The sequence below is a fragment of the Sturnus vulgaris genome, chromosome Z (assembly GCF_052056855.1).
Source record: "Sturnus vulgaris isolate bStuVul1 chromosome Z, bStuVul1.hap1, whole genome shotgun sequence".
In the NCBI taxonomy this organism is placed as follows: Eukaryota; Metazoa; Chordata; class Aves; order Passeriformes; family Sturnidae; genus Sturnus; species Sturnus vulgaris.
Genome location: NC_142283.1, coordinates 53,559,725 through 53,579,326, shown reverse-complemented (window position 1 = coordinate 53,579,326; position 19,602 = coordinate 53,559,725). Strand labels below are relative to the sequence as shown.

At 40.7% G+C, this 19,602-nt stretch overlaps 1 protein-coding gene across 2 annotated transcripts in view; it reads left to right on the top strand.

Annotated features, from left to right (window-relative positions):
- Nucleotides 1–5: 5 nt before the first annotated feature.
- Nucleotides 6–19,602, top strand: part of RCL1 (RNA terminal phosphate cyclase like 1) — a 30,406-nt gene continuing 10,809 nt past the window's right edge. The window contains exons 1-7 of one of the 2 annotated variants that reach the window (XM_014879257.2): nucleotides 6–198; nucleotides 2,739–2,810; nucleotides 3,644–3,819; nucleotides 9,852–9,926; nucleotides 11,178–11,302; nucleotides 13,685–13,810; nucleotides 15,351–15,507. In XM_014879257.2, the coding sequence (XP_014734743.1) occupies nucleotides 51–198; nucleotides 2,739–2,810; nucleotides 3,644–3,819; nucleotides 9,852–9,926; nucleotides 11,178–11,302; nucleotides 13,685–13,810; nucleotides 15,351–15,507 (879 nt within the window). In that variant the 5' untranslated portion in view covers nucleotides 6–50. Of the gene's footprint in view, nucleotides 199–846; nucleotides 980–2,738; nucleotides 2,811–3,643; nucleotides 3,820–9,851; nucleotides 9,927–11,177; nucleotides 11,303–13,684; nucleotides 13,811–15,350; nucleotides 15,508–19,602 lie in introns of those variants that run through there. The other variant, XM_088155886.1, reaches the window with a different exon arrangement.

Sequence of the window (19,602 nt, the reverse complement as noted above, 5' to 3'; positions counted from 1 at the left end):
CCCCCGCCCGAGTCCCAGCGCTTCCTGTTCCCAACCACGTGGGCAGCGGGATGGCGGGCGGCGCGGCGGGCGAGGCGCAGTGCCTCAGCTACACGGGATGCAACTTCCTGCGGCAGCGCCTGGTGCTGGCCACGCTCAGCGGGCGCCCGCTGAAGATCCGCAAGATCCGCGCCAAGGAGGAGGACCCCGGCCTCCGCGGTGAGCGGCGGCACCGCGGCCGCGGGGCAGGAAGTCGGGGGGCGGCGGGGCTCCGGCGCCGGCTGTGCCCGGGACCTGCTGCCGGGCAGGGGCAGACCCCCACTGGGGGCTGGGACAGCCCGGGCTCCATCTGGGCGGGCCCCACCGAGGCGGGGGCACCCAGCTGCGTCCCGGTGTCTCCCTGTGGATGCGCTCTTCCCCAGCGCTCCGCGCACCCGCCTTGGGTGTAGCTGGCACACGTGGGTCGCGGGGCGTTGGGAGGAGGAGGAGGAAGAGGCACGGGAGCTGGCAGGGCTGGTGATGGAGGCCGGAGCAGGCAGGCTGTCACACACCCGCCGGTTCCTGCCGTCAGCCTCCCTCGCTGCGCGGCGGGGCGGGGAAACGGGGCAGTACCATCCCCGTCCCGCTGGTTCGGCTCGGCAGCCCTGCCTTTCGCAGGGTCATGCCTTTTCCCCAGTGCGGCCATCAGGGACTGGCGCTGCCCTGCCCCGGTGGGACGGGGCTGGCTCTGCCCGTCCGCCCGTCCCGCCCCGCGGACAGCGCCGCTCGCCCGGCGGAGGCGGTGCGGGAGCGGCCGGGCGGGGCTCTGACCGCCTTGCTGCCCGGCGTGAACCTCTCTACAGCCCCGGAGCTGGTTCTCGTCCCCGTGACTTCTCTGTCGGGATGGCAGAATTAATTCCCTGTCTCTCGAACCCTCGTTTCTCAAGCGTCGTGTCCTCCGTGTTTGTGGGTCACGCTTTATGCTTTGATTTTGGTCAGGGTTTGCTGAAACAGGAAAGAGGTGAAATAATTTATTCTCATTTCTGCAGATTTGTTTAAGGGAAGGCTTTCTTAGGGAATATCATGGTCAGTCTTGTAGAAAGCCTTTGACATCCCAGGATGAATTCCATCGTAAACTGAAGTAAGAAAACAATAGGATAGAGTTTTAGGAAGAAACATTATTGTGGTGTTCAGTTATTTTTTGGACAAGGACCCCTGTTATGAAGTTCAAAACAGGGGTAGATGCTTCTTTGCCTCCTGAGGAGCCTTCGGTGTGTAGCTAAAAATTCTACTCTACAACTGCCAAAGCATTAAGTGTGCTGCACTTAATATTTACCATGATCCAAAGTATTTATTATCACTGTGGAGCATTTGGTCGTGGTGAAGTTTGTAGATATTGCCACGTCTTTTTAAAGAGTGTTTGAATTGCCTTTTGAAAGTATGGGTTCAAGTGTAAACTATGACTGTAACAGAAAAATAGTAACAAAAAGTCCTGATATTTGTTGATAATTCAACATGCAGTTCTTTTTGCTTTTCATGACTGGAACTTTTGTAAACTCTGCTACTAGTGTTGTCCGAGAGTGAAATGTGTGCTGACAAGGATGCACTCTTGCACCGGAAGATGCCCTATTGCTTATAAACTCGTATAAATGTTATAAACATGTGAGCTGTCATAGTTTAGAAATTGTCATAACAGAGAGCAGAACTAGTATTGTGTGACTGAGGCATCAGTCATGTTATGCAAATATTGACAAACTGTAAATTCTGCAGGAAGCTCTGTGGTTCAAATCTATTACATCCCACAGTCACATATAGAAAGAAAAATCTGATTATCCTGTAAGGAGTAATACAGGATTATTGCTAAGGGAGTTCTGCAACCTACAAACAATCATGCAGTTGCTGTTGGCTCTTAAAACTAACTGGGTTTTGAATTCTGCATATATTCACCTATCATCCTTGATACTGAGTCTGTACCACGCTGAGATACTAGAATACTAGCATATTCTTCCTGGGATGGCTTTTTTCAGTTAGTTTTTTTGGTGTTATTTCCTTTTTCGTTTTGGTTGGTATTTTTGGCTGTTTTGGGTTAAATTTTCTCCTCCTTTTCGTTGTCTCTGAGTGAGAGTCCACACAATGGAGAAAAACTGAGGAATTACTTCCACATGAACTGCTATAGATAGTGAACATAGTAAGAAAGGAAAGAGGCAGTGGGAAGATTTATGGTTCTCTAGCCCTAAGTATTGTTTTGGAAATGGAAAATTTTAGAGTCTGCAGACAACTAATTCTGTTTATGGAACAGCTATGCAGCAGAACTTCACTTCTTTTAAGCTAACACTTTTACAGAGAATAATGTGAAGCTGTTATTAGCTTGTCATGCTTCAATATATGGGATCCTGTTTGCTATGATTTGTATGTTTTGCTCTGTACTGAGCAAAATGTAAATTGTCAAAGGTTTTATCCTGGACAAGAACTATCCCTCAAGCCACTATGGTCAGAAATGTCCACTTGTATTGTGTTGTGTGCCAGAGAAAGGAGTGTGACTAGTCTAGCTGCCACATCTGAGGGCATCTCAGCTGATTTGAGATGCCTGTAAGCTTGGAGGCTCACATCAACGTCTCTGTTTTTATGGAGAAATGCCTCTTCACATGTGGTGGCATTAAACCACAACTTGAAGTGTGAGAGTAGTGTTACTGTCATGGAAGGCAGGAAAGGGTAAAAGTACAAGTAAGGTGTTAAACTTTTAAGAAACTTTATAATTTTGTCTGTGCTCTACTCCTTAGATTTTGAAGCAAGCTTTATTCGCTTGATTGACAAAGTGACCAATGGCTCACGGATTGAAATAAACCAAACAGGTGAGATCTGCTTTTTTCTGCTTCATCTGTTCTGGTCTCCAGGATTTATTAGTTTCTGCAGTAGAATCAAAGTCTTATCTTGATAGAGGTAGGTGTTCTGATAAGATTAACTAAGAAGATCAGAAATAACAAAGATGACAAGTTTTGTAATAATGGATCACATGCAAGAATGTCAGTGCTCCACCATAATGCAGAAAGCTAAGGAAGCTCTATTGCCCAAGAACTAAAGTTAGTGTTTTGTTAGGTATGCAGGATTTCACAGTGGGCAAGGGTTCCTCTGTACCAGAATCAATTTTTGTAGAAGAAAAATATTTACCCTCTACAGAGGCAAACTTCTTTATCAAACTTCTTTATTTGCTTATACATGCTCAGAAAAGGATTTGATAATTGTGAAAAGCATCTCATGTGAAAACATTATCTGGTCTGAGTTTTTTTCTTTTTTTTAAAAGGGTTGTAATGATTTTCAGTTGGTAAGTAAAGCAAATTAATTACCACCAGATATGCCAAGACTCCAATGACCTGATGGTCTGATGAAGGTTTAGCTTCTGTGGAGGATAATAATTGCTTGTATCAGCATTTTGGAGATTGCTAAGTGATCCTTGGTTTTAGGGCAAAGGGAAAGGAGGAAAATGATGTGCAAGACAACAGACATGTTGTTGACCCATTTATTAGCTGCAGGCATGTAAATAGTGTGCTGGAAGTGCTGTAATCTTCCATATGGTCTTCTGCCTCCAATTTTCCTTCATACGTTGTTGCAAAGTATTTTATGCTGTTTTAATTGCCAGTGTTTTACAGTGCTCTCATTTGGTTTGCTCCCCTGGCCTCCTCCCCAGGTACTACCTTGTATTATCAACCTGGTCTTCTGTACGGAGGCTCACTGGAACATGACTGCAGCCCCAGTCGTGGTATTGGCTACTATTTGGAAAGTCTGCTCTGCTTGGCACCCTTCATGAAGCATCCATTGAAGATTGTCTTGAGGGGAGTAACAAATGATCAAGTAGATCCTTCGGTAAGTAATAAAGTTTAAGTATTAGAGAAGGATTATTTGTTCCCCCTAAAATAACAAGATTGGGAAGAAGTGTCTAAAACATGTTGCCTTTTTATCATCCCTCACATCCAGAAGTATCCATTGTTACTGCATTAGCAAACTCTCTGAGTCAAAGGAGCGCCTGCTAAACTAGAGTGTATCACTAAACTTCAGTTTCTAATTCCCCTTCTGACCTTCAGTTCTGTACTGCTTCTGTCTTCTCCCCTGCAAACTCCTTTTAAATGCAGCGTGAGGCCCTGCCACACGTTTGTTTCTCCTCTTGTCTTAGAATTTCAATGGATTATTTCTCTTCCCTGACACATGTATTTACTGTATAAAGAAGAAAGTGTCTTCAAAATATGAGTGCAAAAAGGAAAAAACTTTTCTCTTCTGTTGGATTCTGGACATACCACTGCTGCTGTCAAGCTTTCTTTCTATTAGAAACAGAAGTCACACGGTGATTAGGAAATTACAGTAGCAAAAGTATGTCATAACTCTCTGGTTCTTCAGAAGCATGCCAGAAAGTATGGTAGGTCAAATGGTTGTGAAATGCTTGCCTTGGTTTCCATCACTGATCTGCAGTCCTTTGTTTTGCACCGGTGTTATTACTAAACAACACTGTTGTTAAAAATTCTCAACTGTGGAAGATGTGATCAGAATGGTGAAATAATGATTAGTGGTTGTGCTCTTTATTTATTTTTCTCCAAAAACTCCAAATATAAATTTTTGCTTGTAGAGAACAGCGTTACTCTTTACTTTCTGAATGGTAATTGGGCACTGCCTGTCTTCCTCTAAGCAGATTAAAGACATATTGTAATCTGAAAACTTAACCAGTTTAAAATGAATACAAAGGCCTGTGAAGTATAACCACAGATACTACATGAGCCCCTGAGTCCTACTAGAACTTATGACTTTTCAGCTGTATTTCTCTGCTCATTTAAAAAACTCACCTGTGGCTCTGTGAGACATCCACATGAGTTGAAGGATGATCAAAGTGGATTATACACAGCACCATAAGGCAAAAAAAAGGAAGCATTTTTGGCTACCTTTTCAGTCATTGTGATTAAAAGTAATTATTGTAACTGGTAAGTAGAAAGAATCAAAGAAGTCTTATTTTGTTGGCTATTTAATCACAATGGGAAAACTTCTTGCATAATCTGAGATGCAAAGCAGTCCAATGTTCATATTTCTTTCAAGTAAATTTGGACACTCATCTAAGTAATGAAGTCTTGATTCTGGAAATTATGTCCTTTTGGAATCAGTCACATGGGCATGAGATTAAACTATTTTAGTTCAAATGGGTGCAAGAATTAAGGCCATTTTGTGCTTTTTGCACTTGCCGAAACTCAAGACAAGTGGGTCGGCATGTATCAGTTTACTAAGCTTTGGACACTAAATGTAAATCAATGCCTGTAAAGAGTTACATCTTAAGTTCATTGTGCTGTAGTAGCAACTGTGTGTTAGTTGTTAGTGACAACACAGTAACAACTTCAGTTACTTTGATTCAGCTCATACTTGTTTACTTTTTAAGTGGTTGTAGCTGAATACCAGTTCCTAAAATTGACTTTAACCTGGTTTATGTCTGTTTAACTTGCTGAGTAAACATTAATCCTGGTGCACACCAATAAGGTACTTCAAAGATTTTTACAAGTTGTTTTCTATAATATATGTCTCTACTGGTTTCTGAGACTAAAAGCACAAATTTGAGTGCTATCTTAATTGATTTGTATGCATAAGTAAATAGAAACTTGGTTTTAAATTTGTTTTGGTTTTTATTTTTCAGTAGACTGAGGGTGTTTATAAATCCAGTGAACAATTATCACCTATGCTTGCTGAAAAAGAGATCCTTAAATTTGTTTATCCATCTATATGCTTTCTACTTTCCAAGAAGATGGAAAGGCAAACCACTGTGACTACAGTGTGGGGGTTTAGATGCTTTCCCTGCTGCTCTTCATGTGACAGCCTTTCTATTTCAACTTAGTGGGTTGTATTGGATTTGGATGGCTGGGTTTTTTGAGCTGGGGTGCTACAGAGGTGGCTTTTGTAAGAAGCTGGCAGAAGTTTCCCCTTCATCCGAGAGAGGCCATGTCAGCTGGCTCCAAGACAGACCCACTGCTGGCCAATTCTGAGCCCATCAGTGATGGTGGTAGCAGTGCTGGGGTAACAGCTTTAAGGAGGAAGGTAGGGGGGTGGCACTGTGGAATAACCTGGAGCTGGAGAGAAGAGTGAGAATATGTCAGAGAAACAGCCCTGCAGACAGCAGGGTCAGTGAAAAAATGGGAGGTGTTCCATGCACTGGAATAGATTCTCCTGTAGCCCATGATGAAGACCATGGTGAGGCAGCTGTCTTCCTGCAACCCATAACTGTTGACAGCAGAGCACATGTCCACCTGCAGCTGGTGCAGGACCCCACGCTGGAGCAGGTGGATGCCTGAATGTGGCTGTGAACCCATGGGAAGCCTGCACTGGAGCAGTCTCCTGGCAGGACCTGCAGGCCTGTGGAGAGAGGAGCCCACGCTGAAGCAGGTTTGCTGGCAAGACTTATGAACTGATGGCAAACCCACACTGGAGCAGTTTATGACAAGCTATGGCCAGCGGGAGGCATCTATGAGGCAAGTAGCAGGAATATGTGTGCAACCAGGGGAGTGTGACCTTTCTGTCATGGTGGCAGCAAACAGGTAGGCTGACACACTAGGCTTTGTGAAATCCACTTTCAACACTGAGATCCTGGCTTTTACACAGCTTCAGAAGCATTTGTGGGGTGTAATTGCTGTGTGGTTTGAGGTTGCTCTTTACTAGAAACCTCCTTGTCAGATGTGTGCAAGGGAACATTGTGGATCTCCCCCTGTGAGAAGAGTAGAAAAGATACAGGTGAGAGGGAGAGTTTCTAAAGGACATCTTGTAGAAGGCAAGACTTTATCTGAGTTCAGTGAGGCACAGGGTCTGGCTGTGTTCCTGGAGTATAAGAGCATGTGTTTACTTTGGTGTTTGTTTACATGCATTAATAGCCCTCCAATAGGGTGCAATGGAAAGCTCTTTGACAGCTGGCATCAGTCCTGAGGAGTACTGTGGCCACTGAACATGCATTTGTTCCAAGTGAGAATGTGGTGGCATTATTACTAATAATATTATATGTATTTTTTGGTATACTATTAGACACTGGAACCAATCAGCCTGAGAAGTTGTGGATGCCCGAAGCCTGGCAGTGTTCAAAGCCAGATTGGATGGGGACCTGGTCTAGTGGGAGGTGTCCTTGCCCATGGCAGGGGCAGGTGGAACTAGATAATTTTTAAGGTCCCTTCCAACCTCAAAATATCCTATGATTCTATGATAATACTGCATAGTATTATTACCATGTGAGTGATACATCCTAAATGGATGAAAGGAATGCTACTTTGCTCTCACTTGTCAGAAAGAGATAAGCCTTTGGAATACCAGCCTGGACTGTTCATTGGCAGCCTACACTTATATTATGTTTTCCTGTGCCATCACTGGCGAAAGCTGACACTGGGTAACTTGTGGGACTGACCATGTGGGACTGGGTTGAGGCAGTTTCAAGTTTCTCTGTAGAGTGATTATGTATGCAAGGGGTGTCCTTTGTAAAGTGCCTTTTTGAAGGGAGTAGAGGTGGCACACAAATGATAGCTCCTATTTTCCTTTCCTTCTCTATGTATTGTTATTCTGACAGATACAGCTGCAGTAACCTGTTTTAGAGTAACCATTCTTGATGTTTGTGTTTCCAGCTGTCAAGGTTTTGACAGCTGTGCCATGGGGTTTTGAGTTCAAATGACTCTCATGCTGACATGAGACTAGCATATGAAATTTTAGCTTAGGAGCAGTAGTCTTCAATCTTAATCAGAATTCAACACTTGTCTGTAGAAAACAAGAAGCTTTTCCTACTGAGTTTTCTTCCCACATTTCTTTCTTCCATGTTAAACTCATTTTCCCCCTTCCCTCTTCTCCAATCTAGGCCCTTTTTCACAAACCATGACACTGTATGTATAGTGGGGCTCAATCGTCTGTGCAATGCTAATGAATATACAGGCCAAATGGTGCTTTTCCCTTTCTTAGGTAGCCATGTGCTGCAGGGTTTCTATCTGGGTGTTTTGTTTGGCATTTTTCTTTTCATATCTTTTGACTGGATAAGGGAGACTTACTTTTCCACTTTTTTCTTACCTATTGTAGATTTTTTAAAGGGAAGTGATTTGCATTTACACAACTTTGTGAATAAGCTGTGGGACTTAGAATGTTGTCATTTGTGGTGAGGTATACCATCAGTTGTATGATGCATCTGTTTCAGTGCAACTTAGTGTTATGTTGTCTGTTCTGGAAATGGAATAACTGTCTTCAACTAAGGAACTAAGGGATGGAGTTTATGGCTGAGGATCAGCAAAAGGATAGAAAAATTGGTTTACAACTCAGTTCAGCTGCTGTTTTGTGATTTCCAGCGAACTGCTTTCCATCCTGCCCAACTCCCCACTTGTCTGGGAGGCAGAACAGCCTTTTCCCATTCTTCAAATTCTGCTGATTGCCTCCTCTATTTAGGCAGCAAAATCAGAACAGTTAGTCTTATTTGTCTGTCTGGTACCTCTAAATATTATGCCAGGAATTTTTCTGAGAACTGAAAGCTATGAAAAGTCTTGAAGTTTTTTGATTTCTTAACCTATACAGTAAAGCTTTTATTTTTCACTGGTATGTTTTGTTTCATGAGAAGGAGGAAGAAACATTGTGTAATTTTAATTTGAACCAGATCAGCTTGTTGAAACTTCTGCCAGTGGTATTCACATGCTTGTGCACATGCATGTTCATACAGGCTTTGCTCCAAAAGTCAAATTTGTATAGTTAATGAATACTAGTGAAGGGCCAAAGCCAGGTAGCCTGGCTGTTAAAACCATATACTTTGTAAGTTAAAAGAAGTTAAGCATTGGCTTATAGGTTTGGTTTTTTTAATGGAAACATTCAAATATTGGTGCTAAAAATGCCTCTCTGTAAGAAAGGAAATATGTTGTCCAGCAGGATTTGAAAATGAGAACTGCAACATGCACTCATAGCTCCTCAGGTGCCACTAACAGAATGTTCACGGATTTGTAGGTGAGGTATATGCTGCTATTTTGCTGGCAGCTTGCACTCTCTTCAAAGCAGAGAAAATTAAATTCAAGAATGGTGAATTTTGACTATAGGCATGGGAAAGAGGGTGGTTTTTATCTGCCTCCTCAAATGCTGTCTACCTTATGACTGTTTCCTTCATCTGTGTTTATTTTCACTTTGGTCATGCTGTCCTGATCCTGTCTGTCCACAGCTGTTTGTCTTGGGTAACTTCCTGTGCTGTTTCACACTAAATAATTTGTATCACTTTTGGCAATACTACTGAAGTTTCAGAAGAGGGAAGAAGAGGGCAGTCCCCGTAGTCTTAGGAATTAGGAAATGGCAAGGATAATTGGACCTGGTGAGCATCTGTCTTAAAAGGGAGCACACTGATGATGTGTTGCCTTCTTCAGATTCTTTTAAGTGCTTCAATAGAAGCTACCTATAAGCTTCTCTTTGTTAGTAACAGGTAAAAAGAAGTTGTTGATAGAAGAATGATCTTTCTGCTGAATCAAGGGTCTGCTGTTGCAGTGATGATTGAAAAAATGTAGTGGTTCTTACATTAATTTGTTTATCAAGAGGAATTTTTAGTAATGAGAGAAGAATATTATTTTCTCAATAGTGGAGAAATGTTCAGAGAATCAAGTAAGCTGTTTTACATAATGGCATTCAAAATCAAGCTGAGGAAGAAAGCCAGAATAGGAAATTCTATCTGGCAGTAATTTGTTCTAGGAAATTTTTTAGTAATGATGTACTGTGGTAATCTAACTAGATGAAGCTTTCTGTGCTGCATTCCCATCTCTTCCCATAAAATATCTTCTATGAAGACTTGTCTCTGTTAACCACGTCATAATTTAGTGATTTTTAAAATTATTGACTGACCTAACTTCCAACAGAGTGTGTTTTTTTTAAAATCCTGTGTTCCATAGGTTGATGTCCTTAAGGCAACAGCTCTCCCCCTTCTGAAGAAGTTTGGAATTGATGGTGAAAGTCTGGAAATCAAGGTAAGACAGTTTGTTCCTTCTTTTTCAAGAATGTGTTGAAATTATGCTCCTGCAATACTTCACAGGGCCATATGCTTGCTCTGGATTTCTGTCTCTAAGAGATAATTAGTTGTGGCTATGAGGTACACGGCGAGAGAGAGGTGATAGGGGAAAGCAGTGACTTTACTTTGTCTCCAAAGAAGACTGAGAAAACCTTTTGCTTTTTGTTGCTTTTCAGTTCATTTATTATCTTTTTATTTCTACTTGTTCATTCTGCCCTATGCTTGGGGCTAGGGAATAAAAATGGAATCTTTAACCTTTTTCACCTGCAGGAGAGCTGGTTCTGTGTTTGGGTAGTTGAGGTTTGTTTCCAGTTTGGAAAATAGAAGAAGGAAGCTTTTCTTGAAGACTACAGTTTTCAGAGATGCAGTAAATCTGGTTATAAAACAACGTTTGGTTTTCCTTTGGGTTGGAGAAATGTGTGAGGGGTCTGGCTACACTACTGGGGCCTGATTGGGGCTGCTACCATGTTCTGCAAAGCCTCACCCCCTCAGCCCCGCCCTGGCCACAGCCCAAGTGCCCATGTCACTGTCCTGGCACCGTCAGCCTCTTCCCCTGTGACCCTGCAGCAGGGCTGGCCTTCAGCTTGCCACAGCCCTGCCCTGGCTGGCTGTGGGCCTCCTTAGCAGACCCACTCACTGGCCCATGTCCCAGCTCCATCCTTGGCTTGGAATGGTGGGGCTGGGTCAGGCTAGACAGACATGTTAGTGGGAGTGAGTTCATACTAGTCCCTCTCACACAGAATCGTCTGAGTTGGAAGGATCCTGTAAGGATCATCAAGTCCAGCTCTTAAGCTCTTAAGTCCATATGGGGATCACAGCCACAACCTTGGCATTATCAGCACCATGCTCTAACCAACTGAGCTCAAATCAAGTAGGTCTGGTCTCCTCAGCAGCAAGGTGCAGATCTGCTACTAGAGACAAGCCTTAAGCCAAGGTTGTTCTGGTAAAGACGTTTTTGTTTGGTTTTGCACTGTTTCCTATTGAGAAGCCATGCCTTGCTTTACTTGAGAGGAAGAAAGCAATGCCTGCTTTTAGTTTTGATGCAAAATCCATTTCTGCCTTTAGGATGTAGTTTTCTTGCCTGTGTTCACATAATGCCCCTACTTAAAACATTTTATTCCATGTGAAATGAAAGTGTAATTTTGGGGTGTGTAGGTACATTCTTTGTATTATTTACTAACCTGCTTTTTTCCTCCATAATTTGTTCTAGATCAACCGAAGAGGAATGCCTCCCAAAGGGGGTGGAGAGATACTGTTTTCTTGCCCAGTGAGAAAGGTCTTGCAACCTGTTCAGTTCACAGACCCTGGAAAAATCAAGCGCATCAGAGGAACTGCGTATCCTTTTTGTTTGTCTGTCTGTTTTTCTACTTTAATATGAGTTTGCTTCTTTAAAAAAAGTCCTCTAACTTTGAATTCACAGAAGTGCACCCACGTTTCTGAGCATGTGTCTGGGTAACACAGGCAAACATTACACAAAGGGGTCATACAATTAGATTTCAGTTGTTTGTGTCTCAAAACCACTGTGTTCAAAGCATTGCTGTTCAAAAAGCATCTGTAAGCAAGTAAACTGAACAGCACTACTTAAAATCTTTTTAATAGCAAGAAAAATTTTAAATACCTTCCATCACATAACGCAGGAGCACTAAAAGAAATCTTACTTTGTGTGCAAATTCAGTAGTAACCAATGTAGTTTAGTTATGCATTGAATAGGTGACATCTTTGCAGTTACTAGTTTAGCTGAAGTTAGATGGGAGCTTAAATCTTAGTTCAGTTTACAGTGCAGGTGGAAGTGGAGGAGGTTTTATTCCACACAGAGATAAGGGCACAAAATACTGTTGTGATCTCCTTACTTTTTCAAACAACTGCAAATCTAGTCAATGTTTGGATTGTTTATTTCTTTTTGGTTTTATTTTTCTCCTGTAGCCTTTGTATGGTATCTGTCATGAATCTGCTGTCATTGTAGGAAGAAGGTAGAAATCCCTTACATGAAACTGTCTTAAGCAGTGGCCACGGTGTAGTTTAAGTTGTGTTTGAGAGTCCCAAACATGATTTTGCATTGATTACTCAAAAAGAAAGCAGGAGTGAGGTCGCATTTTCTGCCAGAGGTGTAGATTTGCAGCCTGTTTCTTCTTTTACCTTATGGCATACCGTCACAGCTGTGTGTGAGAGCTGGATGCTTTGACTACATTGTCCAATTGCAGCATTTAGATAGGTGCAGTACTGCCAAGCATGAGCAGTTTTACTGGATGTGTGTGCTGTAGAACAGAAAAGAGGCAGCTCATTGTGCTTTTGGTGATAGTTGCTGTGGTGGAGAAAGTACTTTTCTTGTGCCTCCATTCTGCTCTGTAGTAAATAGTTCTATATGTTTCTGTGTGGAGAGGAAGCAATGATCGTGACTTCACTGCCATTGTTCTAAATGGAAGTTAAGATGCAGCGCCATTCTTGACCACTTTGACTGGTTTTGATTGATGTATCTGATTGAATTCTGAAGTTCTACTTTGCTGTAGGCTTTCCTGGGCCTTTTCTCAGAGATACAGGTTTGCCTTTAAGCCTGGTGAGAGGCAGTCTCATTTTAGTTTAACTATTAAGTGGTCCTTCACGGCAATAGAATACAAAAACATCTGGAAGGATTAATCCTTATGTATTTTTTATGTGTACTTTTGTTCCTCCAAGATTCATCTGAGTAAATCTTCTTCCTTGCAGCTGTGGAGATCGTATTACAGCAACCTTTAAATATAATCCAAAATACTGAGTGCATCAGCTCTGCAGAACAACCAGTTTTCTGATTTTTTTTAATGATTTTGTCCTAAGATCCTAAAGTTTTTGGTTTGCCTACTCCACAAGAGATGCTATAGAAATTTGTAGAAAAGGAAATTAGTCCCTGCCAGCTGAGAGTTTTGAGATTGTATTTCTCTGCATTGCTATGTGAATGTATTTGCAGATGGGTGGTTTAAAGTGTAGAGTGTGAGTCTGCATTATAGTTGGGCTGGATTTTAAAGCATAAAGTGCTTTGAACATTTGAAGATCTGTTGGGAGTTTCTCTGAAGCAGCACCTGAGTACGAGAGGAAAGGCAGTTCATCTCTTAAGTACTGTGAGGACGTGGGTTGAGGTGGATGGGGAGGCCGTCAGTTCTTCTTTCCTGAAACCTTCAGATGCTGAGTGACTAGAGAACCAGTGAATTTGATAGCCTTAGAGCACTGCAAAATAGTTGGAGATAGCAAAGATATTTTTCTTAGAGCCTTTTAATTTTTTTTGTTGGAACATTTGTCTTTAATTTCTTATTCATCTTCCCAATTTCTCCCTGACAGAAACAGAAAGGCAGAATTTTTTTGCTGCTCATTCACAGAAACTTCACTCAGGATCATGTTTAAATAAAACATGAAGAACAGAGCACATGAGACTTCCTCCATCATAAGAAAGTACAAGATGACAGAACAGCAATTTAAATTTGATGAAGGGCATTTTCAAGATAGATGTTTACCTAGTCGTAATTGTTCTCTAGCATGTGTTCTGTGCACTTCACTTCAAGGTGTATCAATGAGAAGACTGTAGAAAGCACTTATGTGTGTATGGTTCTCTAGGTACAGGAACATGGACAAGAGCCCATGAATGAAACACGTTTTCTGAAATAATACACTGGGGCCTCTTTACTTTTGTCAATCTCTGCTTTCAATTTTTCTTGGGACCACAATGGATTTCTTAGCACAGAAATGTAGATACTCTGTCCGGGTGTCACCACAGATGGCAAATAGAATGGTGGAGTCTGCAAGGGGCATCCTGAATAAATTCCTCCCAGACATCTATATCTACACAGATCATATGAAGGGAGTCAGCTCTGGAAAGTGAGTATCCAGAATTTACAGGAAACAGACATGTAATTCTTCATTTGTTCATGTGCTATGGTATCCTGATCTAATTTTACAGAGTTTTAGATCACAATCTTCTATTTTGTTGATTTGAAATAAATATTTCTCAGAGAGAAAGAAAGGGTGATTCACTAGATACATTTGTTTTACTTACATAACAGGAATAGAAGTGTGTTTTCTTAAACAAGGAATGCAATACATCATTACTGCTACTAAAGGGAATTTGAGGTCCCCTCATTTTTAGATCTGTTTCTTTGATGAAAGATTAAGATCAAAAGTGCAATGGTATGTTCAGGAAACCAAGATTCAAAGATGACTATATACCTTCTGATGGAAATAGTAATATTAAGCGTGGGACTGAGGTGTTTTAAGGAAGTGTTAAAGTAGTATGGGTTGTCTTCTGCTGAATGGCTGAAGGAGTGTCCTCTCACTAGCAAGGACTGGAAAATTAATTTATTGTATTTCCACAGATTTTGTTTGCCAGCAGAACGCAGAAGTGGTGGATATGACTCAGACAATTTTACTGGTGTCTGTAATCTCGGCTGTCCTCTTGTCACTCTTCCTTGAAGTTGAAAGATTCTAGATAACTCATTTGTCTTCTGTCTGTATGCTCAAATGCAAGCATGCATGTTCTCTTTCACTGTTTCTGCTTTTTGAAATATTTCCTTAAAATTTGTTAGATTGAGAAGTTTATGAACCTAGAAATTGTTAAATAATTTTTTTGGTACTTTTTGTTTTTTCCAATCCTTCATCATATTTAGTATGCCAGGTTTGTAACTTTAATGGCTCCAGACTGTTTACAGGATAAGAATTGCAAAAGTTTTCCTGGGAGCTGTGTGGTTTTGGGGTCTCAATTGTGTTTCTCATCTGTTTATGAAATTTAAGAAGTCAAATGAACTGGGGCAACAACATTATTTTTACTACATGTGTAGAGAGATAAATAATAGCATGGGAAGCAGAGCTGAATCTCTTTCAACCTGGCTAGCTGGGTTTCTGATGTTACTGTGTTGTAATGTTCATCTTAAGTATGAATCCAGTGTGATAGCAGTATCCTTGATATTAACTAATTAGTCTAATCTTGCTAAATATTGCGGCTTCCAGGGGAAAGAGCTGAAGCCTTAGAGATGGGTGGTTTTTGTTTTAAATGTCGCAGGGAAGAAACACCATGTATCTTTGAAATGTTTATCAAACACAGATTAAATAAATGTGAAAGGTACTCTCCTCTATTGAAAAAAAACCCAAAACGTTTCTGAGGTTTGTATGGCTTTTTATTTCCTTTTTCATTTTTCCTGTTTAAAGAGTTTGGCCCAGGAAAAGCCAGTATAGAGGGTTTTGTGGCAAGTGGTACTGAGTTTGACTTCTAAATGCTGTTGTTAATTTTCTTTTTCCAGTGTCAATCTGTTGTATCAAACAGGACATTTGTCATCCTGTAGGATGAGCTGTTATGACTTGAAGTTCCTGGCTCGTTACTGCAATTTTGTCCTTATATCAGATGCACTTTTCCCCTTTCTTTCAGATCACCAGGTTTTGGCATGTGCCTTACTGCAGAAACCATTAATGGCACAATTCTCAGTGCTGAGCTAGCCTCAAACCCTCAGGGCCAGGGAGCAGCTGTGCTTCCTGAGGAACTGGGCCAGAATTGTGCTAAGCTGCTGCTTGAGGAGATCTACAGAGTAAGTGGCCAATATGTTTTGTCTATGTGTGTATAGATGTAAGGGAAGGAGGTGATAAAATAGATTTGGTGGCACCCTCAGAGAGGCTCAGATCCAAACAGAGAAATGACCTGATGCTGCCAGTGTCCTTTTCGTCCAGGTAAAGAGTGGTTTTGCATGGTTCCTTTAACAGTGTAATGAGTTACCGGGGCATGTTATTTCCAAGGTCTGATATGTGTTATTATGAATCACAGGAGTGGCAAATTCTTCTCCTGTTGCTTCCTGTCTGCTACAGAATTCAGTTAGCTTCATATGGGCTGTTACTTTTTAAAATAATATGGATGAGTATAGTCAGTGCTTTTAAACTAGTGGTTGGAATGGGACATTATGAGTGGAAAAACATAGGAGGGAGCAGAAGGGGAAAACAACTCAGCAAGGCTCCATGTTGACCATTTTGTGATGATGACAAAGTCAAATGTGCTGAGAATTGTTGGTTGTATGAAGAATTGTCTTAATGGGAAGGGAGCTAGGATGGTGTTTACTTAGGAATCCTAAGTGCATTGTAGTTTTCTTCAGCATAGATATCTTTCTTTATTAAAACAATATTCATTTCTGGCAAGAATTTTAGTGGAGGAGGAGCTTTCAGTGTTACAAATTATTTGACAAATAGCACCCTGATTTAGTTTCCGATTTAATAAAGAACCTTCCAGCTGCTTTGTTTTGTATCTCCACAAATGTTTAAATAACTATGCCTTAGTATTGATAAAACACATTTGGCCTTTAGGAGGCAGTCATCTACAAATTTTGCTCATTATTTAAAACAACAAGTAGTTACTCTGAACTGTATTAACCTATGTGACTTCACAAAGTGTTAAAAGTGCCATTATTGAGATCCTGCATTAGGGAATGTAGCTAAATATAAAAAAGCCCCTCAATCTCATAAATCACGTCCCTACCTGTGTTAGATTGTTCATCAGTGCCCGTATTATTATTATTATTATTATTATTATTATTATTATTATTATTATTATTATTATTCCCTTTCCCTGTTGCAAATCTTTCATCTGTTTGAATTACCAGTTGGCCACTTCTTCCCATCTTCCATTAATATTTTGGCTTTGTTTATTCAGTATATAAAATGTGTTGCTAAAGGACTTTTCTAGCCCAGGTTTCTTGTGTCACAGAAATGCCACCACCAAAATGTTCTTCCTGGGTTGCTGGGTACAATCTAGATCCCTTGTATTTGAAAGTCCAGCATGTGTGGAGAATGTAGTCACAATTAGTGACAGAAGCATCTGTATGTTTCTGCAATTCTGTCGTGTCATGTAGTTATTTTTATTTCAGGCATGAACTTTAAAAATCTTTCAGTACATTTGGTTGTGTAAATGTCTTGGAAAAAGCATCTTCACGTAGTCAGATGTCCAGAGACATCAAAAATCCAGTTTCCACATACTTTTGTCAGTAACAATAGGTATTTTTTTTTCTTTAGAAACCATTCAGCACTTGACAGATTACAACTAGTGAGGGAATTTGTCCAGATTTGTTCTGTTTTGCACAGAATAAGATGTCAGAGAACTTATAAAATGAAGAGTGCTGGAAAGGCTTAAAGCAAGTAACTTTCTCCTTTAGTATATGGCAGCCATTTGCATATGATGAGTCAAATTCTGTAAGGGATACTGATGATCTTAAGACAACAGGAAAATAAGTTTGAGGAGGAAGCAGGGTCAGGCAAGTCTTTCAATCATAAAGTAATAGGCTGTCAAGTTTCAGTGTGGTTTGAAGATCAGATTCTGAGTGAGGTTGTTAGCTGTGGCTTGCTTTGGAACTGCTGGTGCTCCTGGAAGACTCCTTATTTGTGGGTGACTTCTGTCCAAAAGTGACTGAAAAAAAAATGCTGAGCAGTAGACAGACTCTTTATCCTTCACAATAGGAGTTGACTGTAGATAAGTTATAGTTTGCCAGCATTTGTGGCTATTGTGCTGCTTTTTCACTGCAGTGCGTAGCCAATGTTTAGTGAATTCCCCTCTCCCCCCATCATGGGCAATATGATGGGCTTTGTTATGCAATTTTCAGGATACATACTTGAACTTATGTATGACACACATGGTCTTACAGTGCTAGCCTGAATTTTGAAATATAAGGTTTCTTTCTTGTTTTCTTTCTTTTGGTTTTTTTGGAAGTTTGTTTTTTGTTTTGGGATGGGCTTTTTTGGGTGTTTGGATTTTGGACTTTTTTTTTTGTTCGGGGTGGAGTTTTTTGTTTGTTTGGTTGTTTTTTTTTTTTTTTTTTTATAGGTAGTTTGATTTAGTGTTGAACTCAAAGAGGATATAAAAACATGTTGCAAGGTACACAGTGTTTGCTTAAGTTTCATATGCTATTGTTTTAATGTTCTTTGCCCAGGTAAGATCTGAAAAAGCAAGAATAAAATAAAAATCTGAAAAAGCAAGAATAGATTGCTCTGAACAGGCAATCTTTAAGTTTCACATCTTTTTACACCACGTACTTGTTGAATACAGGGCTTAAGGGAGAATTTCTTTTCCTGCTTTTAGATCTTCTGTTTATGAGATTATTTCATCACCTGTGTCTTTGCCAGGAGGTACTATGCTGTGGGAACCAGGGAGGGTTGACCAGCCAAGAGCACCCTGAAAGCACTGGAGACAATTCTCTGTAAAAGGGCTTTAGGTGTTGGGATCACCTACAGATCTGCTAGAGTTGGAGTTACTGTTGAAATGGGTCCGGGGACATTTTCTGAAAATTGTGTAAACTATCACCTAGGAAATCTAAGGATTTGAGTCTTGCTAAATATCCTTTTTCTAGGCCTTCAAAAAAATATTAAATAGGTTGCATGATTCTTGGAATCAGCAGAGGTTTTTTAGTGCACATTTGTTGATGGAAAGATGTCAGAGCTGATTGACTAATAGTAAGTGGCACAGTGCCTTAATTGCAGTGGCTCTGCAAGAGGGGGCAATGGAGTGACTGACTAGCATTCTCATTACAGATCCATATGCAGTTCTCTCTGAAGCTTAATTGTAGAAGGCCAGTAAGGATTTTAACTCCTGTCTTTTAAAGACATTGTTTATGGGAGCTTTATGTAGAGAGTAATTGGCAGAATGGAAAGGCCTGGAAAAACTGGAAAAGGACTTAATTTTTATATTCTTTGTAATCATGAAAAATAGGGTAGTACGTGTGCCTATTTAAGGCTGAATTCTTTAATGAATAAAGCCTGAGTTGCTAGGGGACCTTGAAGGGGTGGGAGGGCTAAAGCTGCTTGTTTTATTGAGCTACAGCAAAAATGAGTGAAGGATTTCATTGATGGCTTAATTTTCAAGATGATCTTACTTCAGTGTGGTAGGGCTTTGCTCCATTCTTCTGGGAAAAAACCCAACCCCCAAATACCAAAATACAAACCCTCGGCAATAATTTGTTACCCTTTGCATAACAAATTATTGAGTACTGCAAACGTGTACCACACAGGTCGGGGTGGAAATTGTGTGTATGCCAAAATATAACTAACACTCGATCAAAGCTGGGCTCAAGCTCAGAAGAATAAACCTTTTTGAAACCCTCTTGTCCAATACGCAGAGTTGTGACATTTGTATGTACATGTCAGCTGTAGTATTTGTATAACATTTAAAATGGGTTTTTTAAAGTGACTTTAAAATTTCTAGGATTTTTAAGTGATCTGTGTCTAATTGTCATAACTTGCTAAATCTGGCGCTGTAGTCAGTGTAAACACAGTAATGGAGAAATTGCTATAGACTGAATTAATACAGTCTAGAAGCTGCATTCTACTTTGGTATCAAGCGTCAGCTATTTTGGAGCAAACATACCTTGGCTCTGACTTTGCCCATCCCTTTTCTTTTGGGAGGGTTGTTTTTAATTTTTGACTCCTGAGTAAGTGGCAGATGGATTGATAGAAAAGAAAACTTGGCCTCCTTGGGAGTGTTAAGTCCTTCACTTTGTTGAAGTTACTGTTGAGCCATTAGATTACAAGCAATCACTTAATGTCACTGTCTGGGAGCTGCCTTTGTAGGAGGATGTTGCAAATGAGTGGTTTAGATCACTTAAATCACTGGCAAAGCTATCATCAAAGGCAAGTTTTTGTATAAATTCGTT